General features: G+C 42.0%; 1 protein-coding gene across 1 annotated transcript in view; it reads right to left on the bottom strand.

Moving 5' to 3' along the window:
* Window positions 1-27,829, bottom strand: part of rngtt (RNA guanylyltransferase and 5'-phosphatase) — a 90,402-nt gene that overhangs the window by 59,334 nt on the left and 3,239 nt on the right. The window contains exons 5-10 of the mRNA XM_056763602.1: window positions 21,263-21,338; window positions 8,155-8,404; window positions 7,314-7,423; window positions 6,838-6,939; window positions 2,995-3,130; window positions 1,884-1,955 (exon numbers count right to left, since the gene is read on the bottom strand). Coding sequence (XP_056619580.1) covers window positions 1,884-1,955; window positions 2,995-3,130; window positions 6,838-6,939; window positions 7,314-7,423; window positions 8,155-8,404; window positions 21,263-21,338 — 746 coding nt within the window. The remainder of the gene's footprint in view (window positions 1-1,883; window positions 1,956-2,994; window positions 3,131-6,837; window positions 6,940-7,313; window positions 7,424-8,154; window positions 8,405-21,262; window positions 21,339-27,829) is intronic.

Genomic DNA, 27,829 nt, shown 5'->3' on the forward strand with positions numbered 1-27,829 from the left:
GGAAATGGAGTTGGCTATGTCAACATGAAAACAGTGCGTCAGGTATTGACTGCCAAGCTCAACGGGGTGAACACAACAGAAGCTGACCGAACATGGGCCAGATGACAGCAGGGGTGTTCAGAGAATCGGCAGGGCGTCTTGGACGACAAAAAGAGAGATGAGACAATCCTTTGTTGATGAACCATATGCTCCCAGAATACAAGGTTAACTCTTTAAACTACTACACCGAGTATTCTTGTGTATTAACTATGTGATAGTTCACCCAACAATGAACAGTCGGTCATCATTTATTCACCCTCTTGTCATGTCAAACCTGTATGACTTTCCTTGACAAAAACGTTGTGGTGGCATCCAAAGCAGTCATCCACTTGCATTGGTTTTGTGTTCATACAATGATAACATCATTTTCCTTTTGGGTGAACTTTCCCTTTAAAGGGGTGATATGACATGGCTAAAATTAATATTATGGTTTGTTTAAAATGTAATGCAATGTGTAAACACCATTTAAGGTTAAAAAATGCTGTATTTTCCACATACTGTGCATGTCTGTATCTCCTCTTTGTCCCACCCCTGATTTTTAACAAAGCTCATGGCTCTGAAAAGCGAGGTGTGCTCTGATTGGCCAGTTAACCAGTGCATAGTGATTGGTGGAATACTAAAAGCGTGTGAGGGAAATGTAACGCCTCTGACCATATTTGGAACATCTTGTTCCCCTTCAATTGTACTGACAGGTACGCCCATCTTACTTGCAAATATATTGTTGAGGTCTTTGTCAAATCCGACCACCACCTGACCTAGATTTGTGGGGCTGTGGTTACAAGAGATGTTTCAGCCAGGTCTAAGTGAGCATTCGCTTTTAGATACAATGCATCTTTTGTTCCCACACTTCAATTTTTGCTAAATTTACTAATACATGGGCATCTTATAACACAGAAAAACACGTGTTCACGCCATATGACCCCTTTAATAGACACTAAAGAAAACTCGATTTTCACATTTTGAGCTGGACAGAAGTCAGCACTATGATTCTGGAGAGTTGTGCTCTCATCTAAATGATAAATTAATATCCTCCTTTATTGTAAGTAATAAGTAAATAAGAAATAACATCAAAAATAAGAACGTCAGCTATATGAGCATGTGTTCAATAAACAGAGATGGAAACCATTCCAGAGTTGTGATTCTTGAAATTCCTACATCAGTATGGGTATAAATAATTCACGAACGCATGCATTTAAATCCATTTTAAGCTGTAAATAAATCTGCACCTTCGAGATGGATAATCTGTCTAATAAATCACATGTGTGGCAAAGCTTGATGGTTTCAGATTTGATGACATATAGCATTAGTCTGTAATATAACTATTTGAATATTAATCTTTTAATGAAAGCGATCATCTGACACGTTGACGAATGAACCAACCAAACGCAGATGGTGTACCGCAAGATTACAAGAATTAAAGATCTCTAGAGCAGAAAATACTGCTGGAGACTTTCACAATTCATCCAGAAGTTATGAGATATCACAGAGATCTGAGCGTTTCATTACTCAAGTGAAGGAAATCAAGTCAACACGTAATCTAGAATGACCCGATTTACCTTTTTTCATACACATTCAAGGTGTAATTCCAAAGAAATCAACACTAGCCTTCATAATCTAGCAGCAGAATATATGAAGTAGTTCTGCTTCTGAAATGACTTTCTTTTACAGATGATATTACCAAGTTCTCTTATAATTCAAACCCTGCACTCCAGCCATCTGTCAAACACACAATCCTGCACATTTCACCAGCCGTCAGCCTTCCCGGTCAGGTCAGGGGTTCTACATTTTACACAGAAAAACGTCACATTACGGAGATGAGTTGAGTGCGTGACCGCTGTACTCACGCTAAATTTAATGATGTCGTAGATGAGATAACGCGGGACGGGGTGACCGTTGACTTTGTCCACGATCATCTCCTGGAAATTTAAATCACGAGAAAAATGAGGCAGAAGAACATGCATTTATAAAATCCAAAGAGGTGCAATGCAATAACATATGTATGACTGTGAAGATGCAACGGTGTAAAAATAATAGAACTGGCTTTAAAACTCAACCAAAGACACACGTGAATCAAAGAAAGTTTCACTGGCGTAACAAAAGTACGGAGCCGTTGAAGGGAAATTGGCAGAAAAAAACCCCAGAATACTTTCTCGTGCGCACGAGAAACTTTTTGCGTGTGCACGAGTTAGTGTGTGCCTGTTATGCATAGAAAGGCCTTTAGATGGCACCAGTTTAAATGAAATGTAGATCAATTAGATCTATCTTTTAAAAGTTACTGCCTTCATGCATTAATATACGTTGTGCATGTTTTACATCAAACGTTTTAAAATATCCCCTCCCAACTGCATAGACGCACCTATTAATTTCTAATTAATCTACATTTCATTTAAACTGGTGCCATCTAAAGGCCTTTTTATGCATAACAGGCACACACTAACTCGTGCGCACCAGAAAGGTTTTTTTTTCACCAATGTCCCTTCAACGGCTCCGTAATAAAGTTTTGTAAAACACATTTTTTTTATTTGCACCTAAAAAAAAACAGAAAATTGCACATGTTATAAGATTCTTTAAGGGAAATGTTTACAATGTACTTAACAACTTTATCTATAAGTGTGTGGGTTTGATAAATCACAGACAGAAAACCATTACAGATTTTCTTCACGAATGCATAAATATGAATCGATTTTACATTGTTAATTAATTTTGATATAAATCTGCAACTTCTTGATTGACAGTCTGCCTAAATAATGACTTGATGGCTTCATATTTTCAAGAGATATAGCCGTTCTTTCTTCCACAAAGAAACTTTCTCAAATCATCAGATGCTCTTCATCACAACATATAGCAAGACACCTGAACTCAAGGTGTCAACATATATCTATTATTTACATCTACGGTTTTGGAAAAGCGCAGCACTAACTGAATAAGCAGATCACCAGACGTTCAATAACTCACCCCGTCTAAAAGTGTGTTGGAAAGGTGAACGCGCAGATCCTTCCGGAAGGGAAACTCAAGGTTGGCTATGTGGAAGACCGAATTGTCTCTGTCAATCATATACACCTCATTCTTTCCATCGATCAACATCATGTACCTGTGGAAACACAAGAGATGGCACAGAGACAGACTGTTATCATTCAGCTCAGATGTGGCTACAAGAAGACTGCTATAACATGTGCTAATGTATGGATACGTGCAACAGGACACTGTGTACTGTAGTTATCCATTGCATTAAGGGATAAAACGATACACGGCTCATTAATCAAAACAACACACAATACCAGATTCACAATACAATGACAACATTTTTAAAATAAATTAAAAACATTTTAAACAACATTTTTTAAACAAAACTGAAATTCTAATAATTTCAGATTTATTTCCAAAACATAACCTATTAATAATGATGTTTTTGTTGTTTCAAAATTTACAATATTCAAAGTTTCATTTTTTTAACATTGTGTGTGTAAATTTAAAATAGCTGAATACTTCTGGCATTGAAACCAAATAAGGAAAAAGTATGTAAAAATTGTAAAAAAAAAAAAAAAAATATATTTATAAAACCCTCTTTTTCTATAAATAATATCAAACAGTCTTTTTATTTAAGTATTGCATTGTTTTTATATGATATGATAAGACACGCAAGTGTTTTTTTACTATAAAATATAATTTATTGTATTTAGCTGAAGAAAAAGGTCATGTGCATCTCGGCAGGCACGAGTGTGAGAGAAAAAATATATTTTCTGGTGAATTTTCCTTCCTGAAAGCAAGTCTTCACACTTTTTTCTGTCAACTTCTGATCAGAAACTAAGACAGACGAAGAAGAATAAATCCCAGCAGCATGTCCACTGCAGGAAGTGATTCACAACAACACAGCGCTGAGTCGACTGTGACCGCTGTTCACTTCCTCCAGAAAAATCATGAGAAATAATTGTGATAATGAGCATAATTCTATTTCAGGATAGTGAAATTCCCTTTAGGGCCTTTCTGTTATTTTCTGACAAAAAATTTGCTCCCAAAATGATGAAGACAAGATTAAGGAGAATTAAGAGATTTATTATCTTTCCAACCACCTAGAGAGCCGCCTACAGAGAAAACATCTTGATCAGAAACACTGTAATGTGACATCAGATGGATATCTGTGATGGTTGTTCTTTACTTAACATTTTAAAACAATGGTAAACTTAATAAAGCCACCACGAAATTGACAACTTTTGTCAAATGTATTCGGTTATGTTAAGAAGCGTCATGAAGTCTCACACTGAGATGATTTTAAACATACTCTATTACTCTATTTTTCATCATTATTCAGTCCAAGTCAGCAAATTGAAAAACACTGTTCATAAATACAATTGCACAATACTTTTGTCCACAAAACTATTTTCAAAAATTCAGACACACCTTCAGACTAATACAATTTTAGAATCAAGTTAAATGACCCTAAACATAACCAACATAGTGTCTACAGTAAATTATAAAGTAGTTTATAGCGTACTATATACTATAAATTAAATAAAAGGCCAATTTCAGCGTAATGGATGTGACAGTTTTAGTCAAATCCTGAAATATAAATTATAGCTATAAAGCATTGTGGATGTGGCCAAAAAGAACGCATATTTTTGAGACAATATACTTTGTAGAATTTCTGCAAATTAAAATGTACAAACCAGAAGCAATAATACCCGACCTGTGAAGAAGGGATGCCTTTTTACAGACAACAAAAGAGTTATTAATGCAATATGGCTGGAGTAGGAGCGTGATAGGGCTCTTATATCAGAATGGCTGTGATTAGTCCAGAGGCAAGCGGCCGCAGGTCGAGTACAGGAGACAATCACAGCCACACTTTCACACGACTACGTGAGCGATATTGCATTTATACAACACAAGTGTGTAGATTAAGCAAAACTACATCGGAGTGTCATTAAAACCCTCTGGTTTTTAAAGGAAATGGGGAACTACTTTCTCCTGCCACAATCTCAAGCCCAGTATTCAGACAACCAAACCTCCGTTACTAATTCCAAACCGACACTACTATTAAATTTGCACTGTGATGTTCTGTGAAGTAATAAGTGAGAAATAACGAGGCAGGGCGAGCGTGTGAATGAAAGAGATGGTAAAAGGCAACTCACAGAGAATGTGTTCATTTCATTGCACTGAGAACATTGTTTTTAATATAAACACGCGCTTGTTTACTGTAGCAAGTTGAAACAGCAATTTCTGTAATGTGAGCACGTGATCGAAACCCTTGAGTCCCGTGCTGTAATTTTTAAAACCACGAGTGCTGTAAATAAATTGCTAACAGACACTGCTAACACTGAGAACTTTCATGCAGTGTCGTAATTCACCTACTTATACTTCTATTAACTGAAAGTATATATTGTTTAGGTTATGGAAATGTATATACATTTTAGTGCGTAGCAAACATTCTATTTCTCTTGTCTGGTCATTATGAAGTATCATGGACACATGCTGATCTCTATGAGCCATGAGCGGACACCGCGCAGGATAGTAAGCTTGTCAGAACACATTTCATGTTAAAGACATCAGCAGAAAACGCTCATATTACAACCACAGAATCAAGCATCTTTCCATCAAAGAGTCCAGCATGTTCAGTTCCATTCAGATGGGTTTGACTCATTCAGGGTTTGAAGCACCGTGTGTGGAGTTTCTCACATTTAATGATGTTGAGGAGGACATCTGATGCCGTTCGAGCACACGAGCAGCAGGAGTTAAGAGAGAATCATTACAGCAGACAGACGGAGATGAGGTGACCTGTGCCATCATTAAACCGCCCCCTATGACTCCAACATCACACCAGAGTCCTGTTCATTTAAAGAGTATGTGGTGTACGGTCCTTCTCGCTTTACCCACATAAAACATCTTAACGTAGCTCGAATGTTTATAACACAAAGACGGCCAAAGCATTTGTTCATTTTTAAGAAGTTGAAAAATAAAAATTCCCTCGTACTATTTACTCAGGATGTCATGGCATTGATAATAATTTTATCACAATATCTACTTAAAACAAAAAATAATAATCAGAGATGCACAGATACTACATTTCTCCACCAGTGGCCAATTATTCAGAGTGATATCTGCTGATAGCAATTGTGAAGATGAACTGAATATTTCTTAACTTCCTGAATGTTAATATTAAACATCAAACTGGTGACATATCATAACATTTTCGGGATATATTGGCCGATACCGATTATTGGCCGATATATCAGTGCATCTCTATACTATCAGCCAAATTCTTTGTTTTTGTTTATTTTGTGTTTTCAGCACTGAAACCCTAGTCCTATCATTACCAGTCCTTTTACATTGTACTGTCTGGCAAAAAAAAAGTATAAAAAAGGCCAAAAATATATTAAAATCAACATATAACTGCCAAGTAACACAAGCTGGTTGGACTCCTCTTATGCGGGTTCTCTGTCGTAAACTCTAGGGGGGAGGCTTCTAAACCGTGAATTAATAGGGGCATGATATTTAACTGACAAAAATACCATATATATCAATGTCCGATCACTCGTACCATGGGATTTGTGTTATAGGCATGTTTCATGATCACACGTGAACTGTGGTAGGGTGATTTCTGCGCTATTTTGAAAGATCGAGGCCCATTTTGTTTACATCTGTACATTTTAAAGACAGACATTTAAACCAAGAATGTGTTTGACCCTAAAGCACAAGCTCTCTTCCTACAGAACAGAAGCCCATATACACATAACATGAGCTGTAGTACGTTTGGTAGCCAAGTCGTGATGTTTTTGACACTTCGAGTTTTGTCGTTGTACTCACCGTGTGCCGTCCGCCTTCCAGGTGACCTTATACACGTTCTGTTCCAACAGCCGAATGTTCCTGCGGTCCATCGATACAGGCTGAGCGCCGGGAAACCCAGATCTGACCAACAAGATCACACAAACAAACATAATGCAATTACACCCCACAAAATGACAGGCTGGAAAATTCATCTGCGCTCCTCAGGAAATACAGCAGCTGTTTTCATCGGCATCATATCTCACGTCACACTTTCCATCATAAGGGACAAAACACTAGTGCCACGTCCAAGTCTCCAAATGATTGTCAAACACGGTATAATGTGACACTAGGCGAGGGTTAAACCTACGCTGTCACTGATCCTCAGGCTGTGTTGCGAGTCTTTTACGTGGAAAGTGTGACATTCAAAATCTCTTGACATTTACAGGAATGGTGATTTTACACATCAGGAGGTGAAGGAACGGGGACGGGGTCCGCACACACACAAACGCACTCACTTGTCCCACTCGGAAAACTGCTGGCATTTGCGCTGAATCTCGCTGAGCTTGGGCTGCGTCGTAACTTGAGTGACACTTTTGACAGACACCCCCTCCAAAAACACAGCCCCCTGAAACACACAATAAACAAACAACATAAGCGCTCGCGACCGCCTGTCACATCCTTACCCCTAACATTCTGGATGAAGAGACAGTAGAATACAGAGAGAGATACTGCAGGTTACATACATTCACATGTGTGTGTGATTGGCTGTCAAGACATCTTCAAAATAATGTGTTTGTATCGCGCTTTTACCCTGCAGCGAGTTACGGGGAATCATTTGCTACCATGATACTTTGAAGCAAATGTAGGAGGAATCTCACCCTCGAGCCGGCATAAGATTTCAACAGAAATTATTTTTAGCATACGAAAAAAAGGTAAAATGTTACAATTCAATGTTGATGTTAGTACATTTATCAATAGAAGTGGGCGTCGGCGAACGCGGTCAAAACTAAAAATTCATGTTTAAAATCAGCTTTCACACTGTTTATGTAATGTTTCAATACAATAATAACATTGCACCTGCTAACATGAGACTGTCGTCAAGCAACCACTTAACAACACTGACGGTGTGAAGTTATTTCAATAAATTACATTTCAACTCGCTCTTAAATATTGTGAAATAATACGTCTTGCTCAGAATGTGATTTAGACAGATTAGAGTATAAACATCTTTTCCACTGAATGAATTGAAATTATTTTCTGATGCAATTTTCTCGACATTATTTCTTCACTTAAGCAGGAATCTCTATAGAGTCAAATCAGATGTAAGAATAACCAGCCGGACGTGACGATACGTGCCAGTTTGAGTCGTTCTTTCTTCTTCTTGAAGTGACTGGAGTGAGAGGAGCTGGGTTCAGAAGCCTGAGCGACCGGATTCCCATCATCATCCACCTCCTCATCATCATCTTCAAAGCACCACTCGGGAAGGGCGGGAGGGGGCGGGGCGTCCTCCACATCACCGTAACGCCGGAAGAGCTCCTTAAGATACTCACCTTTATAGATGCCCGGGGGCCGAGCTTGAGTGAACGCTGCGACCGCTGCCTCGATGCTGACACACACAAAGAACAACACAAATGTAAATTAATCACAAATAAACAGTAAAGTTTTGAATTTTTTGTCGTTGTTTATGTTACAATATTCAATAATAACATTTGTTTTTTACTACACATTTAGCAAATCCACATTATTCACACCAATACCTATCTATTAAAACACTGATGGACTGTTTGATTGGTACATCTACAATCAATAAAAACATTTAAAAATCTTATTTATTATATGTGTTATATTTAGTTTTATTACAATTAAAGATGATTGAACTACCATAAATTCACCTATAACATATTTCCCCCTCACGCGATGATTTAAGCTTAGAACTAAAAACAACTCTAAATCGGTTACCTTAAAAATGTTAATTAATTTACAATGAATACATTTACAATTTTAACCACAAATCTTTTCCATTTCATTTTGGCGAGACAATTTAGAAAGACAATCCCTATTTAAAAAACTGACTACTTCAATACTATATAGTAGGTGAAATGAAGTACGAGTCAATAGTATGTCGGAAACCTCAGTGTGCACAAAACAATGGATGAGAAATACCCGGATGGCCAACTGCTTCCGTCGAGATTTGTGAGTGGACACTACTCTATACCACGATAACACGGGAGCTGAGCAATGGTTAAATTTCAAAGTTAATAAAATACAGAAGTGACTTGTTTTGGATCTTCACCATTTAAACTTAATCACTGATGGGCATGAATGACGAAGCATTATTTAATGTGATGTTATAATATTGTGTGGGTTTTTCGTGATGTAAGGATGGTATAATGTTATTCTAGTGATTTTCTTTGAAGAATTGAGGTTATTGTGCAACGCTGCTTTGATGTGATTTGTAACTTACATGAGTGAGTATCTCTAATGACGTACGTATGGAATGTGATTAGCAATTGACAAACTCTTGTAGTGTTTGGTGTTATTACTCTTCTTATTGGAACTTGTATTCACACATGTTTGTATATGCCTGTTGAAGGTCATGAGACCGAATCGTTGTGATATCAATTAAATGTATATTTTACTAGCACTGATACTGTGCAGGATTTCATTTTTTTATCAAAGTAAATAAAATAAAAATAGCGAATATACAAATAACCATTTTTGAATGTAAAGGTCATTGCACACTGAGTCTGAAATTTGCATCCGAAATTTCGGAATGTAAAAAAATATAAAAAAATCACAACATACACTGCCTCCAATATTTTCGTCCATCATAAAAAGATTCGGACAGGATTCAAAGCATTTTGAGAGGCATTTTGACATTTCAGAGACACCATACAAACGAGCGCCAAATACGAAAAAAATGCATACGAAACATTTCGGAATGTGTGTTCAAAGCATTAAATCAATGTCTGGTGACTAAATTATGTTTTTACCAAGGCTTACGTGCAGGTTGTTGTTAAAGTAGTTAAATTCTAAATTTGCCCCATTGACTTTCCATTGAGGAAGCAGAGGCTGAGGGCTCGGAGGCGGACTCGTCCATCACCCGGGCTGAAGTCACCTAGGTAGTCAAGAAACTCCTCGGTGGCAGGGCACTGGGGGTGGATGAGATACGCCCTGAGTACCTCAAGTCTCTGGATGTTGTGGGGCTGTCTTCGCTGACACGCCTCTGCAGCACCGCGTGGCGGTTGGAGACAGTGCTTTTGGACTAGCAGACCGGGGTGGTGGTCTGCTGCCCCCGCGACCCGGCCCAGGATGAAGCGAAAGAAGATGGATGGATGGACTTTCCATAGTAGAAATAAAAATGAATATGGAAAGTCAATGGGGGCAAATTTTGAAGTAATCTACTCCTTTAATATTTCATAGGTCAAAAAGCATACGGATAACAATTTGCAGATGCAGTCTGTCCGAAATGTATTAATACTACTCATACCATATAGAACGTATTGTTTTAATGGTCAATAGGTAGGTACTCATTCAAATTCAGTTCGTACTGTCACAGTATGCTCTTTCAGACACAGCTTATGTTCTTTCCCTCTTGTTTTGATTACTCATTATAAATAATGCATTATAACATTTTAAAAAGAAATGTCAACGCAAAACCATATGTCATAACAGTTTCCTCATTTAACTAGAAAACATTATGGCACAGACAAACATAACTGAATAACAATAGATCAAGTAAAACATAAACAAGTGAAGATAAAATGTATTCGTTTCCGTAAACCTCCTCTGAAGATGGGCATGGATGTGCAGTTTCCACCACCAGCAAACTCAATTAAACTTAATGCAGGTGAGAAAGTGAAGGGATTAAAAAAAAAAGATTAGCAGAAAGGTGCTTTCTCGGATAAGACGACCTTCCTGCAGAATAACAACCAAAAGTCTAGAAAGCTCTGCGTAACAACCAGTCGCATAAAGTCTTCTGAGGAGACAAATGCAAATGTGCAGACATCTTGCGGTGTTATACGTGTCCTGTAAGGAACAATAGTGGCTCTGCAATCTTCCACAGATGCGCTGCGGTCAATGACTCATATGCGCTCAAAACCGATCGATTGAGTTTTATTTCTGAAGCACATTTCAGCTTTACAGAGATTCCTTCAATCCCACAGCTAGCAATCCTAAGCAGACAACAACACACAGCAACGACAACTACAATACAGACACAATCTGACCTCAACATAACAGAATCTCATCCTGATGATAATGTTTTAAACCGCCCATTAATCAAAGAGCTTGCATGTGTACCAACGCCAAAGTACTTCTGTGTGTAGCTCCTGATGCTTTTAAACATCTCAAGTTCAAATTTACTGATCCGGCTGTGTCTTTACTTATTAATATTAAAAAGGTCATACTGATCACTCAAGTAGGCTTTCTGAGGCACCCGGGCCGTCACATAGAGAAATTTATATTCATAAGCCAGCTCTCTTGATATTTTGGCAAATCCAAAGGACTACTGGGCCTCACCGAACCTTATTATTATTCATGAGCCAAACTTTCTCCATAGCAAGAATAATGAACTCCAAAGTATAAAACCAAGATGAAACGTCTTGGTTACGTATGTAACCTCAGTTCCCTGATGGAGGGAACGAGACGTTGTGTCGAGAACGACAGATGGGGTTCGCCCTTGAGAACCAATCAACTCTGACTACTATAGAAAAGGCCAATGAAATTTGGCGAATGCAATTTTCATGCCGGGCTCCGCCCCCGGAAATCCGGTATAAAAGGAGGCCGGCGTGCAGCATTCACTTACCTTTTGTTCTGAAGAGCCTGAGACCTCTCAAACTGCAGCAGAATACGATACGTGTTCGTGGCATAAGGGACACAACGTCTCGTTCCCTCCATCAGGGAACTGAGGTTACATACGTAACCAAGACGTTCCCTTTCTGTCGGTCTCTCGACGTTGTGTCGAGAACGACAGATGGGGTTGCCTATGGAAAACGCCACAACGCTGTATCGCGTCACAATCTCTAGCGAAGCGACGGTAACAAGCCTGGGCGTGTCATCTCGAAGCTTTCGTGAGACTGTAACCTTCCAGTGTGGTGGTCGGGGGGTTCCAGAGCTTTCTTGGAGAAAGATGGGTACAGCCCTGACCGGTAACTTTAACGGACGGGGCCTTAGCTCTCTATAGGCGAGAGGCCGTCCAGATCAGTTTACACCGGGTAAGCGCGACTCTTAATCAGAGAAGCGCTACAGAGGCCACCTCCTACCCGTGGGGAGGAATATGGTGGATATAGGTATGGTCTCGTCCTTGGAGGAGAAGGCATGGAACGTGCGGACTGAGTAGTTAACCGCGAGGTGGAGGCCCACCTGGGGAAGCTCATGGGTTACCAGGAGTGGGAACCATTCTCATGAGGATACATCAGACGGAACAGCCCACGGAGGGGGTGTTACAGACGTCCGGTAGCACTAGGTCCGGTTAGAGCTATCTGTGATAGCTCACATGGTATCCCGGCCTAAGGGGGAAGGCTGCTCTGCCCAGCCAGCCCCCAGGGGGTGCTTGTTTGGTGATGGATGGAATCTATTCTTAACCAGTGTCTGGGTAAGAAGGGAGGCTGGTGAGGTACCAGTTTCTTAGCGATGTGTTCGGGTAAGAAGAAAAGGTAAATAGCACACTGACCCAACCTGTTAGAGGGTGGAAAGGTGCTTTCGCAGGCATACGCCCCCCCGGATGCCAGTCCTACATGTCGCCACGCAGGACGTGGGCTGACACCGGGTTTACGCGAAGGTTGTTAACCCTTGCGAAGGTGTTTGGGCGTAGCCCAACCCGCAGCTCTACAGATGTCTGCTAGAGAGGCGCTTCTGCCAGTGTCCAGGAAGTGGCTAAACTCCGTGAGGAGTGAGCCCTCACTGCCAATGGGCATGGGAGATTCTGAGATCGGAATGCCGTCGTAACGGCGTCCACAACCCAGTGCGCCAGCCTCTGTTTGGAGACAGCCTTCCCCTTCTGCTGTCCTCCAACAGACACGGAGCTGGTCAGAGCTTCAGAGCTCTGCGTGAGGTCCAGTACGTACTGGACACAACACTAATCGGGTTGGGTCTTCCTCCCCTATGGGGAGCGCCTGCAAGTTCACCACTTGGCCCCGGAGGGAGTAGTGGGAACTTCTTGGGCACGCATCCGGGCCTGGGTCTCAAGATAACGTGAGAGTTTCCAGGGCCGAGTTTAAGGCAATCCAGGGACACGGAGGATGCTCGGTGGTCCCCTACCCTCTTGAAGGAAGTGAGCGCCGTCAGGAGGGCCGTCTTACTCTATGAGGAAGATCGGAACCTCCGAGGAGCTCTTTGGGGGGCCCTGAGGCTCCCCAGGACCACTTAGGGTCCCAAGAGGGTATGGAGCGGAGATGAGGCGGATTCCGCCCTCTCGCTGCTTAGGAACCTGGTGACCAGGTCGTGTTGCCCTAGAAACTTTCCACCGACTGAGTCGTGATGAGTGGCAATAGCGACTACATACACTTTCAGTGTGGAAGGGAGATGTTAGTCTCCAGTCTCGTGAGAAGGGGAACACAATCCTGATCAAGCACCTCAGTGGGTCTTTCTCGTTGAGAAAGACACCAGGACGAGAAGAGGCACCGTCTAGAGGCGTGTAACCGCCTAGTAGATGGGGCCCTAGCCTGGGTGATGGTCTCAGCCGTATAGGGGGAGTAGCCATCTTAGGATCTTCTCGTCCCGTCTAGAGATCAGACATGGGTGTTCCAGAGGTCTGATCTGGGATGCCAGAACGTGTCCTTTCCCTGAGAGAGCAGGTCCTCTGTCAGGGGAATGGTTCAGGGGGAGTCGCTGTCCAGAGCATCGGCTCTGAGGCCAAGTGCGGTTAGACCGGTGTGGTGTAACCAATAACACTTGGTGCTCCTGCTCCCTGACCTTGCACAGAGTCTGTACAAGAAGGCTCCTGGGGGGGGGAAGGTGTGCTTCCGCCCATCCCGCGGCCAGCTGTGCGCAAGGATATCCGTGCCGAGGGCAGGGACTATCAAGCGGGCAAATGGTGGTGTTACGGGAGGTGAACAGGTTTTACCTGGGCCTACCCGAACAGCCTCCAAATGAGCTGGACTGCACGGGGGTGGAGTCGCCACTCTCCACGAGGCATAAACTGGCGAGAAAGCACGTCGGCTGTCTAGTTCAGTTTGCCCGGGGTGTGTGGCCTGCAGGGAACGAGTCACCTGTTGACTCCACCGGAGGAGGCATCGAGCAAGTTGTGTTTAGCTGCTGTGTGCGAACGCCACCCTGACGATCTGTATTCGCTACAGCTGTAGTGCTGTCCTCGGAACAGCACGTGCATGTCTCGCACGAGAGGCCGTAGCCTGCTCAGTGCAAGTAGCATAGCCCACAACTCTTGGCAATTGATATGCCAGCGCAGGCGGGGGTTCGTCCAACACCCCACCTGCGTGCCCGTTGCACACTACACCGCACCCCTGCAGGGAGACTTCAGTCGTCACCACGACCTGCCTCATAACCTGCTCAGAGGGACCTGAGTCCGTCGAAAAAGTCATAAAGACTAGGGGTTATGGTGCGTCGGCAGCAGGGCGGCATCACCATGCGCCTGCTGCCGGTGTGCCACGCTCTCCTCGGAACTCGACTCTGAAACCAGTGTTGGAGCGGTGTCATGTGCATCAACTCGAGGGGTATTAACCCGCGAGGACGCCATGTGTCCCAGGAGCCTCTGAATTGTTTCAGGGGGACCGCTGTCTGCCTAAAATGTTCATTTCAGACAGTTCAACACTGGTTGGGCACAACTGCGGACAGGTGCGCCGACATGGTGACAGAGTTGAGTTCCATACCGAGAAAGAGGATGCTCTGCACTGGGGAGAGCTTGCCCCTCTCTTGGTTGACCTGGAGTCCCAATCGACCTAGGTGCCGGAGCACCAGGTCCCTTTGTGTACATAACAGATCTCGCGAGTGTGCCAAGATAGGCCAGTCGCTGAGATAGTTTAGTACCCGCTCGCCTTCCTCCTCTCAGGGAGAAAGGGCGGTCAGGGACAGACCGAAAGGGAGGACTCTGTACTGATATGCCCGCCTCTCGCACGCGAACCGTGGGAACGGCCGGTGTCGAGGAGGATCGAGACATGAAAGTAAGCGTCCTTCAGGTCGATTGCCACGAACCAATCCTGACACCTCATAGATGTCAGGACGCGCCTCTGTGTGAGCACCCTGAATGGCAGCTTGTGAAGGTGCTCTGTTCAGGGTACGCAGCCTTTGGGGGCAACCCGCCGTCTTTCTTGGGAACGATGAAGTGCGGGTGGTGACCCACTGAACATCTTGGTTTTGAGGGACGAACTCGATGCCTGTTTTGCCAGAAGGGTGGTGACCTCTACCCGAAGTACGGAGGCGTCCCTGCCTCTGACAGAGGGAGAGATGATGCACCGAAACTTGGGTGAGTCTCTGGCGAACTGGATCGAGTAACCAAGACGGACTGCCCTCATTAGCCAGCGAGACAGTGTGGGCAGCTCTCGAGCTCCCAGGGACTGTGACAGGGTGACCAAGGGGACGGTCTGCTTCATCATTCCCACGGGGGGTGGTTCGTCGGCTGGCGGAGCTAACCATGTCGTGGGGAGTCCCCGGAGGGAAGGTTTGCTCTGCCTACTTACCTGCCTGGCGGGACAACGGCACGCACTGTCGGTTTGAGAGTGGTGACGGCTGTCATATGTGTACGACCTCACGCCTCGCCAGGGTGTGAGGTCGGTTCGCCGAGCACAGTCCAGTGGAGTGTGCGATCGGCTGCAAGTAAACCCGGGGAGAACAGAAAACTCAGTGAGTAAGTGGGCGCCAAGCCCTAACAAGGGCCCGGCTTTGGTGACGAGGCAGGAGTCGTCCCGTACCGACCGATCAGAGCCGTGGCTGTGAAGGTTCGGGCCCGATGTTGTTCTCCCTGGGGTCTTCCCGTCAGTGTCCCTTCCCCCTCGACCTCTGCTTCCGGGGTGCCGCCTGTGGGGGCACAGGAACCGGAGCCGATGTCGAAAGGGTTCTGGGTTGCAGGGAAGCAGACGTCACGTGAGATCTCGGAAGCCTGTAGGCAGCCGAGTCGCGGCGTGAAAAAAATGTGGTTAATTGCCACGGTCTGCTTCGCCGTCAAAAAACTGCTGAGCGCAGTCCTCGACGGTGTTACCAACAACCCACCCTGCGAGATGAGTGCATCAAGAAAGCGGACTTCCTTGCTGTCACTCTTCTGCACAAGGTATAGCCGGGGGTGTCTCTCCTGGACCACTACCGTGGACATCGTCCGACCCAGGGCCCGTGCCGCCGCCTTAGTCGCCCGTAGAGCGCTGTCAGCGGCGGCACGGAGATCCTGCATTATACCCGGGTCGGCCTTACCCTCGTGGAGCCCTCTCAACGCCCTGGCCTGGCGGACCTGCAGGATGGCCAAGGCATAGAGAGAGGAGGCAGCCTGGACCGCAACATCGCAAGCTTTCGACACCAGTGATGCCGAAGTCTTACGTGCTTTGGACGGTAGGAGTGGTCGATCCCCCCCAGGTGGTAGCCGTCCGCGGCACAGGTGCACCGCAGGCGGACGTTCCACCCGGGGGATCTCGACGCAGTCCTTGGCTGCCTCACCATCGAGGGAAGTAAGGGAGCCAGAGCTGGTTTCACTGGAACGGTCCGTGAGTGGAGCGTTCCAAGTTTTACACAGCTCCTCATGCACCTCCGGGAAAAACATGGCACCCGGGGTGGGCGCGGTTTGCACCGCGCACCGACCTCGGGAACCACGCATCCCCGGGTTAGCACGGATGACATCACTTCTGCTTCCTCCTGAACTCGACCGCTGGGGGTGGAGTTTGGATTCGGCAGAGTCGGATGCCAGTCTCCCTCCGATGCTGCGAGCGACATCTCATCTACGTCACACATCGTTTCCGAGTGTGTGCGTGAGGATCCGGACGGTATGCCACCGCCGGTTGGGGAACGTTCAGAAGAGCGAATTGGGGTGCGATCGGCCCGTGAGCACTTGGCTGGCGGGTTTACGTTCGCAGAGTTCCCCATATCACTAACGCTGCTAACGTGGGTGGTCATCGGGGCCGTAGCCACAGATGTCACAGCCCGGGTAGCAGACGAAATGGTGGCTGGTTCCCGTAGGAAGACAGCCACCCGTGACCGCAACTTCTGAATGACAATCTGCCCGCAGTGCAGGCAGATGTGTCAACGAACGCTGCTTCAGTGAGCTGGACGCCCAGACACCTAATGCAGCGATCGTGTCCATCCCCCTCCTCGATGAGGGTGCCGCACCCAAGAGAACAGCGGGACATGCCGTGCTGGAGAATGCTCAGTCAGTCCTGAAAAGGACTTTTAGAAAAAATCTCTAACACCTCCGGAACCGCCGAGACGCCCAGGGGAAGGTCGCTGCAGGAAGGGACGATCCGCTGTAACACGTCGTAGCACCAGCGTGTAGTTGTAGAGGATTGAATCCTGAGTTGTACTCATGAGCGATGGCTCTGAAGAACAAAAGGTAAGTGAATGCTGCACGCCGGCCTCCTTTTATACCGGATTTCCGGGGGCGGAGCCCGGCATGCAAATTGCATTCGCCAAATTTCATTGGCCTTTTCTATAGTAGTCAGAGTTGATTGGTTCTCAAGGGCGAACCCCATCTGTCGTTCTCGACACAACGTCGAGAGACCGACAGAAAGGGAACTACTGAGACCATAAGAACTGTGTTTCATTCAGAGTTTTTTTCCTTTTTTTGATATAGAATTGATACCGAAATACTGCATTTTACATATCTTGTTTGAATAATACTCACAAACCAAAAAATGGTCTCAAACAACAGTCTAAAAGCCAGCTTTTCTTTTGACATGTACCTTACCACCACATACTGTCTATGAATATTGACGAAATATATGTAGTTTGCAAGCAGTCTCTCCTATTGCAGGATTTTGAATGAGTCATAAAAACTGACCTTGAGCGATAGAAGTGACCTGTGCGCCGCCAAACATGTTTCTTTAATGTGCTCTCATCTAAATTTTAGAAGATTGTTTCAGGGAAGATCTACTACTGTTCCAAGTGTTTCCATTTATAAAGTACAACTCAGAGTTTGCTGGCATCTCAGAGACTTACAAATGGTTATAAGTCATGGTTTTATTGCATTATCATCAATTTATTTCCAGACTGTTTGTTACAGCTAAAGAAATTTAATATTTAGGAAATGAACAGTAAGGCATTATCTGTGAGTGAACACTATCTTAAATGAAACTCTATAAGGTTTTTGATAAGAATATGGTACTAGAACTGCTGCAATGTCAGTCACCAATGACATTATTACTGCACTCAACAATGAAAATGTAACGATTATCTAAAGTGTTGGACTCTGTGAATATGGATTCTTTTTGCAAAGGCTCAAATGTATAGTCATTTGAGTAAAATAGTGCTGAAGTTGATTTCATACTATTGGACTACAAGACCCCAGTGTGTGTTCTACTCCTCTAATACCGCCTTTCCACCGGAGCTGGTGCATTTGCTGGAGCCCAACTGGGAACCGGCCTGCGCTTTTCTACTCAAAAATATCCTGAGGCTGTGCCAAGATCTTTGTTTCGAACTGGTCCCGAAACCATGCTGGTCCGAACTATGGAATAGAGCTGTCGCGGTAACCGCTGTATTGTACTACCGCGCTACGGACAAGCCAACCGCAGGGGCAGGAACGCAACCGCAGAAACCGCGCCAACCACCTTTTTTTGAGTATGGCATCAGGGTATGCTGTTCTTTTTTACACCTTTGCATTCTGCAAAGAATGTTTAATAAGTCAATGATGAATACAAGAGTGTTACGTGTATCATTGTCCCGCCAACTGTTAGTATCGGGTGTTTTTAAAGATGGACGCAATAGCAGGCGCTCTGGTCCCAAAACCTAATGTAACGTCGCCAGTTTGGGAATACTTTGGGTTTGAACCGAATGTTAAGGGAGAGCCAGCTAATTTAGAGAGCCGATATGCAACATTTGCAGAAGAAAGGTGCCTGTAACACGCGACAGTACGTCGAATTTGAGGTCTCATCTCACGGACAATCTCCTCATCAGTGTCCGTACCTAGGAGAGTTCGCGCAGATAACGAGCTCACGTGCTAATAGACTCTAACGCAAATCCACTCTCCTTGGTGGCGCAAAAACCAGGGCAGATTTCAGATGCTAGCAAATGTGTATTTGTGCGACCAGCACACCATCAGAAAGAGTTTTCAGTGCTGCCGAATAAATTGTTACACCTGCGTTCGTCCCTGAAACCACATAATGTTAATATGTTAGTTTTTCTAGCACGATAAACAAGGACAAGATAACCCAGGATTAAATCACATTCCTTGACGCTCAAGTGACTGAAGTCATATTTATTTAGCTTTTATTATTTATTTGCTGTATTTTCATTTACACTGTTCTCATGTGATACTCGAGTTCTTTTGTTTTTCAGAATGCATTTTATTGTTATAGCATATTGCTGTGTTCGGCATTTAGCATTGGACAAAAACATTTTATAACCCGTCTCTCTTTCATTTATAAAGTTAATGATCAAGTGAAGTTATAGCCTATTTATTATCTTTTTATTTGCTGTATTTTGATTTAAACAGTTTTTCTTTGATAGGCTTATTTAGTTTTTTCGTTTTTCAGATTCAAGGCATGGTTCATGGTGTTCTGTTCTGCATTTAACAATAAAATATATATATATAACCTGTCTCTCTGTCATTTAAAAACCAAAAAAATATATATACTTCAATGTAACAAATGATCAATAAATATTTAAATGCACTAAAATAATGATAAATCACTAAAAAAATGTGGGTGGGTGCGGTAATACCGTCGACCGCGCTATTGTGCCAGCCATATTTACCGCAAGGGAAATTTCCTAACCGCGACAGGACTACTATGGAACATATGACGTCAGTAGGCTGAGCTTTCTCTGGATACTTGCAGTTAGAAAGGCGCCATTGCGCAGCAACGGAAAAAGAGCAAGAAAGCTTTACAATAATACCAAATGTAATTTTCCCCATTGGTGAGTGGTATCTGTGTATATTAAGCTTAGTTTTAATATCAGATATATCCTAGAGCCCCCAAATCACTAAAATCCTCCCCTGAGTAACAGTATCAGTTCCGAAAGAAACTCAGTACATGAGTTTCTAAAGATACACCGATACCACATAACGATACCTCACATGACATATCTGACAGAACTGACTGAAATTTGTGCTTTACAAGTATGTGACAAGCACATAAAACTATGCCTTTTTTCATGACGTGTTTGAGGCAGAGTTGTTCGTAATAAAGGAACTATTCTATTTTTATTGGTTTAATTGTGTTGTGCTTGAAAAATTGATACCTTTCCAAAAATAATACAGGTACAGGCTTCGTTATTGGCATTGACGAGTACCAGAAAAAAAACAGTACTGGTAGTGTTTAAAAAAATGGTCCCGTAGCATCCCTTTTTTTAAATACTCTAGAATACTAGACTGGGTAGGTTACTGCAGTATAGACCTATATCTAGATTGTTGACATATGTGACCCTAGATCACAAAACCAGTCTAAAGTAGCACAGGATTTTTTTTTTTTAAGACAAAAATACATTGTATGGGTCAAAATTATCGATCTTTCTTTTATCTCATAAATCATTAGGATATTAAGTAAAGATCATGTTCCATGAAGATATTTTGTACATTTCCTACCTTAGATATATAAAAACTTTTTTATATTTTTGTGAGCCGATGGCCTGCCACAGTGCCCCTGATTAACAACATACATCACAGGCAATTTTCTCAATATTTAGATTTGTTTGCACTCTCAGATTCCTCAGTTTTAAATGGTTGCATCTCAGCCATATATTGTCCTGTTCTAACAAATCATACATCAATAGAAAGCGTATTTAGTCAGCTTTCAGAAAATATCAATTTGGTCTTGTTTATAAACGTTGCATACACACAAAACGAGGCGGTAAAGGTGCGCACGCCACTTTTCACACAAAGGTGTGCACCTGTAAGGAAACTCTGACCCATGCGTACGCACATTCTCCCGCCAAGTTTGTTTTTAATGGATCACAACCTTTAGGTGAAAAGTGCCGGGCGCACCTTTACAGCCTCGTTTGTGCGCACGCAACGTTTATAAATGAGAACAGAGCTCTGTATTCATGGAATGAGAAAAAAGTTTTCGCCATCAACTCGTCCTTGAAAATTTCCTCCAACAATAATGGATTTCTTTCTCTATTGTTCACTTTCTGAAGCAGGTTTTTCAGTTCTAATTCAACCAAAGAAAGAGCAAATAAGTAATAGTATGATGCTTCCCACATTGTCACGCAGAATGATGATGCGAAGTGTTGTTTTGTCATGTCACCCAAAATATCTATATCATGATATATACCATGAGAGTAATATAGAATGACTCATAACGTGGTAAAAGATCATACCGCCCACCCCCAACTGTTACTGTGCATGTGTTCAGTGTGATCATGTGTGTTTTCTGACCTCCAGTCCATTTTCTCCACCAGGTAGGCACACATTAAAAAGCCTGTGCGGTTGAAGCCGTGTGTACAGTGAACGCCTGCGGAAGACAAGAGGACCACAGTGACTAACATTCCCTGAATCACAGATTATTCACACAAGCCACCCACTTACCAAACCCATTCAACAGCGCTTCACTGAAATCCAACTCATTATTATTGAGTACTTCTCCACAACACGACCAGAAATATTAGTAACGGTCATCAACATTTGACCTATTAATTAACAATATCGGCAAAGCTGCCCATATCGGGTTTTGATTTGATTTATAAATGACATAACTTTAATACTTGCATAAAGTCTGGTGGACAATCTCATCTGTTATACAACAAGCGATGGATACCACTGATGTAAAAATACGCAATTGCCCGTTATTTATGAAAGCAGGCGTTAACTAAATGTCATACGATGGCAAAAAGGGCAAATTTAACCAACTGTAAAGTGTTTGATTGTTTTTAGAGCTTCAACACAAATGTTATATTTATATTTCCAATATTACCATTAAAAATGATTTATCATCCTAGTGGTTTCACATGGGCGCAGCTGAATTCATTCTGATTCATTCTGATATTAAATCTTCCGGCTACAGGGAAAAAACTATTTCGTAAGAGAACAACACCGCAAATGCCAGAAATTTATCAATGTGATTTCATATCACACCTCACAGCTCTATTGATTCTACAAAAGCTTTTATACGGAACTGTCGCAAACAAATATTTCTCAGTCACTTTCTGTACTGTCACTGGGGTTTTAAAAAGTATACTTTAAAAAAAATGTAGATGCTGACGACTTGTTGTTGATCATTTTTTATTAGGACAAGACATGAAAAGCTTGAATCATATCCGTGTGGTGCAGAGGAAAACCAAACAAAACAAAGATGAACAGCAAAGGGATGCAATGAGCAAAAAACAGCGCAGAGGATTATGGGTTGTGACCTGCCATTAGCCAGTCAAATAAAATCCTCCAGTGATGCGAAAAAACCTGAAAGACTGGCTGGCCACTACCTAGCATCTGTTAAAGCTCAGTTGTTACTGCACTAGATTCTGCAGTTCATCATCTCAACGCTTGAACACACTGCACTATCCACATCACACATAGCTTTCCTTTATAACGTCCACTACATCTGCTTATATGGACGTTATTTGCTTAAGCGGGCAACACAACAATAATATCAGCCTGAGTAGGTAAACTATCTCAACAATTTCAAAGCCGATTTAACCCATAATCAAACAGCCGTAACGCCCTCTCCACCATCTCAACCTTATAATTATAATGTTTTAAAAACATAATGTGAGAACAGTGTGCTTCAAAAATGTGATAATGAAGCACTCCGCATTACTTTACTAAACTGAACGTTTTAATAATATTTCAACAGATGACTGAAGTTTCTACACTTACACAGAAAATGATTACCATTACCATTACCATAACCTACACGGCTAAATACACCAAAAATAATTCAAAAACAACATCTGCAAATGTTTGCCCTTGCATTTTGTTTCTGAGAACTCTCAAATTTTAAGAGTCTTCATGATCATCTCTTTAAAGTCTCAGTGAAATAAAAAATTACGGTTCCTATTTTTTCATTAAATATTGCAGCGTTTATTGTAAATAGTTCATCAATGTGGGTCATTCGAACATTCAAATCTGAGAATGCACTTCTGCCCTGTAGTGACTATACATCTTAAATGACGTATGTTAGACGGCTTGGGCGGAGCATCCGTTAACTCCTCCCCATAAACTGTCAGTCTGATGCCAGTTCCATTTCAAAACGAAACGGCTGTTTTTGTACATCCAATTAAATTGCAGTGTAAAAACACAAGCCACACCCACTTTTTTTAGTCATTCGTAATTCCATTCAGCCCCTGACTGAAAATTTTAGGAGCGCAAGCGAAAAATTTAGGGACAAATTAAATCAGCCAGAGTCTACGGAGAAGTTTGTTATTGATTTGTGCCAGAGGGACTACAATCTGAATTCATTTGAACCAACAGAAATTGTGTTTGTCAAAAAGTATGTATATAATTGTTAACAGTGTTACCCATTTGAGCAAAATAAAAGGTCTCGTATTATTACGTTCTTGCGAGGATTTTATTCATGTTAACACCATACAGAGCATTCGCCTGTTATTCATTCTTGCTATGAATGGATTTGAAATGATGCTTAAGTCATCAACAGTAAATTGAGGTTTCCTGCACTCCACCGTGGTCAGTTTCGTTTTAAACGTCTCATTAGGGCTGGGCGATATATATCGCGATTCACACTAATTATACATGTCTAAGTTGATTCTGAAATCGATTTGATGTTTAATGCACAGCTCTTCCGTGAACTACGGCTGTTTGATCAGTGGGAAGTACTGCTCGATCTTAAATCACAATGAGATTGAGTCGGTTATAATGTGTGTTTGATAAAACAACACTCGTCTATCATCATTACTATAAATCAACTTTATTATCATGAAAATACCTGAAAAGGTTCTAAGAACAGATAGAATATGACCACAGGCATTTCATGGAATTTCTATTTCCCATTTTCGGAGTCTCAGTGCAAGAGCGCCCTCTGGCTTTCAGATGTGGCGGCATTTAACCGTAAGTCATTGAGAAACCGAGAGAATTAGAATCGTACGATATATCGCCCTGGCCAATGTCTTATATATTAAATCGTTCATCCTCGGGATTAGGAAATCCCTCAAAGCAAACTCGTAGTAATATGCTCATATTGTCAATGACAAGTTCACACACACATAGTAGTGTTTGTAAAAGAAATTGCGCCGTCTCGGAAACTGTTTGCAAAATCGTCCATTAAGGTCACTGGTATCGACAACTATATCGGTTATCAGCAAATATATCGGTTATTAGCTTCAGAAGTTCAACAAATTTCAGTTACCAGCCAAAATTTACATATCAGTGCATCCCAACAAGCAATCTCCATTTTATGATGTTAAAACATTTTTCATCAAGTTGACCCAACCTCGACAATCTACATTCATTAAACACCGCCATAATCTTCATGTGTTTCAACTATTTCATTCTGTTTTTATTACTCCTGAAACACTTAAGACTTAGTTGATAATTAAAGGAAACACAACTGAGAACTCCATCAAATCTGCTGAGCTCTGAACCCTGTGACCGGTAACACTTTCCTCCGGGGTGAGATGAGAGCTAAATCCAGACTCCTGTAAACATGGATTGTCTGTTTTGATGGCAACCTCTGCATGTCTCCAGATAAAGATCTTTGTTCAGTGCTGTCCTTGGGATTCTTTGTCTGATTTATTGCCTTCCAGGTGCTTGAAAAGCAATAAAAGCCCTAACAAGCCACATTTCACTGCAGAGCGAAAGGCGATTCACGATGGACGTTAATATTTAGTATCTGCTTCTGCAGAAAAGCTGAATTTATCTCCCCAGACCCGCACCACACCTCCCTGATCCGGCTATAAAAAGCAAGTAGAGAGAGAGTTTGTGCGGTACATCCCCTCAACGGTCAAATTAAATCCTCACTTCACCGCATAGATTTCTCTTTTACACTAAATTGGCAGGTTTTTGACAAGTTTACTCCAGGGATCTTCCCACGTCATCTTCTCACCCTCTCTGCTCATGTTCCCTACGGTGTCAATCACACTGTTGCCGTGGTGATAACAATGACATTCATATATTCCTTCCTTAGTCTTCTGTCTCATTTAGTGGTTCAGTTTAGCACGCCGGTGTGTGTCGTCTGATAATTCTCTCATACGACTCAAGAGCACCTCCAACAGACCAAACCCGGCTGGTGATCAAGCCCGATGACAAACACATCCAGGTATTAAAAAGATTTAAAAAAAGAAATACAAAAAAAAGATAAATGCATCAATATGCGGTAGAAATCTTAACACAAATACCTTTAGTATCGATGCTATTTTATAGACCACTTCAAAAGATGTAAGCACTGGTCTAGAAGCACAGTTTTTTTTTTTTTATTATCATTTTAAAGTTCACATATGTAATTAAAATGAAATCTTAAAGATATTAGCATTCCATTATAAATGCTCTGTTGGTTGCAGTTTGTTCAAACATTTATATAGTGTAAAAAAACAAAAAGGAAGTTGTTCTGGACCAGCGTCATTATGTCATCGGACAATTGTAAAGTTCACTCGTACAGACCAGCCCATAAAACAAGTATAAGTCCAAAAATGTATAGACATTTAAGACACAAGTATCTGGGCATCACGGTGTTAGATAAAAAACACTGGTGACTAGGGCTGTCAAACGATTAATCTAATCGCATCCAGAATAAAGTTCTTGTTACCTAACATACAGCGGGGGAAATAAGTATTTGACACATCAGCATTTTTATCAGTAAGGGGAACATTTTCACCAGATGTAGCTATCAAGCCAAATAGTGAATTCATACAAAACATCAGAACATTTAAGTATACAAGTTCAGTCATAATAAATAAAGTGACATGACACAGGGAATAAGTATTGAACACATGAAGGTAACAATGTGCAAAATGGCATAGAAAGCCAGGAGATCACCTGAAATCTGTCAGTATTGAGAGAGAAACCCTGCCCCCTATCAGTACTAATTGATATCAGCTGCTTTAGTCCTAATTGATGGCCTATAAAGGCTTCTCATTACCTAGGAGGCACACAGGAAAGACTTCATGATGGGTAAAAGCAAAGAACTCGATGTAGATCTGTGTAATCTTATCGTTGAAAAGCATTTTGATGGGAATGGTTATAGGCGCATTTCCAGAATGCTGAATGTTCCTGTGAGCACTTTAGGGGCCATTATCCGGAAATGGAAAGAGCATCAGTTCACCATAAACTGGCCACGATCAGGTGCTCCACGTAAGATCCCTGTCCGAGGAGTCCAAAGAATAATCAGGAGAGTTCTCCAAGAGACAAGAACCACTCGGGCAGAACTTCAGGAAGACCTTGCATCAGCAGGTACTGTGGTTTCAAAGAAAACTATAAGCAATGCACTGAACCGCCATGGCATCCATTCACGCTCACCACGCAAGACTCCATTGCTGAACAAAAAGCATGTTGAGGCTCTGTTATAGTTTGCGAAAGAGCATTTGGAGAAGCCTGTGGATTACTGGGAGACTATAGTATGGTCAAATGAAAGCAAAATTGAACTTTTTGACAGTCATTCTACACACCATGTTTGGAGAAGAAATGGCACTGCCCACCACCCCAAGAACACCATACCAACAGCTAAGTTTGGGGGTGGAAGCATCATGGTTTGGGGCTGCTTTTCAGCAAGGGGTACTAGCAGACTTTATATTATTGAAGGCAGGATGAATGGAGAAATGTACTGGGACATTCTGGATAAAAATCTGCTGCCATCTACCAGAAAGCTGAAAATGTAAAGAGGGTGGACATTTCAGCAAGACAATGATCCCAAACACAAGGCCAAGGACACAATGAAGTGGTTTCAAAGAAAGAAAATCAAGCTGCTTGAATGGCCCAGTCAATCACCTGACCTAAATCCCATAGAAAATCTATGGAGAGAACTGAAGATCAAAGTTCATAAAAGAGGCCCAAGGAACCTTCAAGATTTAAAGACCATTTGTGTGGAGGAATGGGTCAGAATCACTCCTGTGCAATGCAGACGACTGGTCTCTCCATACAAGAGGCATCTAGAAGCTGTAATCACCAACAAAGGCTTTTCTACAAAGTATTAAATAAAGTGTGTTCAATACTTATTCCCTGTGTCATTTCACTTTATTTATTATGACTGAACTTGTATCCTTAAATGTTCTGATTTCTTTGTATGAATTCAATATTTGGCTTGATGGCCACATCCGATGGAAATTTTGTAGCCCACTTAGAAATCGCCTTACTGATAAAAATGCTGATGTGTCGAATACTTATTTTCCACGCAGTATGTCATACAAATTTTGTATTAAAAAACACATACACATACATGCATATATTGAAGAAAAATATATAATATAAAAATGAATAAACGTTTATATATCATTTCGATTATTGGTAATTATATACAAATACATTTAAATATTTTCTATATATTTATACATGTATGTGTACGGATGTTAGGGATGCAAAGATAATAGATTTTGTTGGTACGATTATAGTCTGAGGAATAATCACGATCACACGATTATTATGCATAAATTAATTTTCACATGTTTACTGGCCGTGACAAAAATGTTACTTGCCCGCCACAAAAAGCAATAAATAAATAATAATATCTAATTATGAGTTTGCTTTTTTCCCTATGCAATCTTGATATATAAGCTCATAATACCATAAAACTACTAGCCTAACTCTAATAATAATAGTCAAACAGTTAGTAATAAAATTAGAACAGATTTTGAGCAATAGCACAAATAAATGTAAATAAAGCAAACACACAAATAAAACGAACAGTGCTTTTAAGATGTTTCAGGTTGATCAAACTGTGGTTACTAGGTACAGAAACTGAATAAAGGAGTCAAATGTAAAATAACACTTCATAGTCTTCACAGTATACTGAAATATAGATCAAACCATATTAAAGTTAATAAAGTAGATCATTCAGGAGCAGTG

Source organism: Triplophysa dalaica, chromosome 13 (assembly GCF_015846415.1).
Source record: "Triplophysa dalaica isolate WHDGS20190420 chromosome 13, ASM1584641v1, whole genome shotgun sequence".
In the NCBI taxonomy this organism is placed as follows: Eukaryota; Metazoa; Chordata; class Actinopteri; order Cypriniformes; family Nemacheilidae; genus Triplophysa; species Triplophysa dalaica.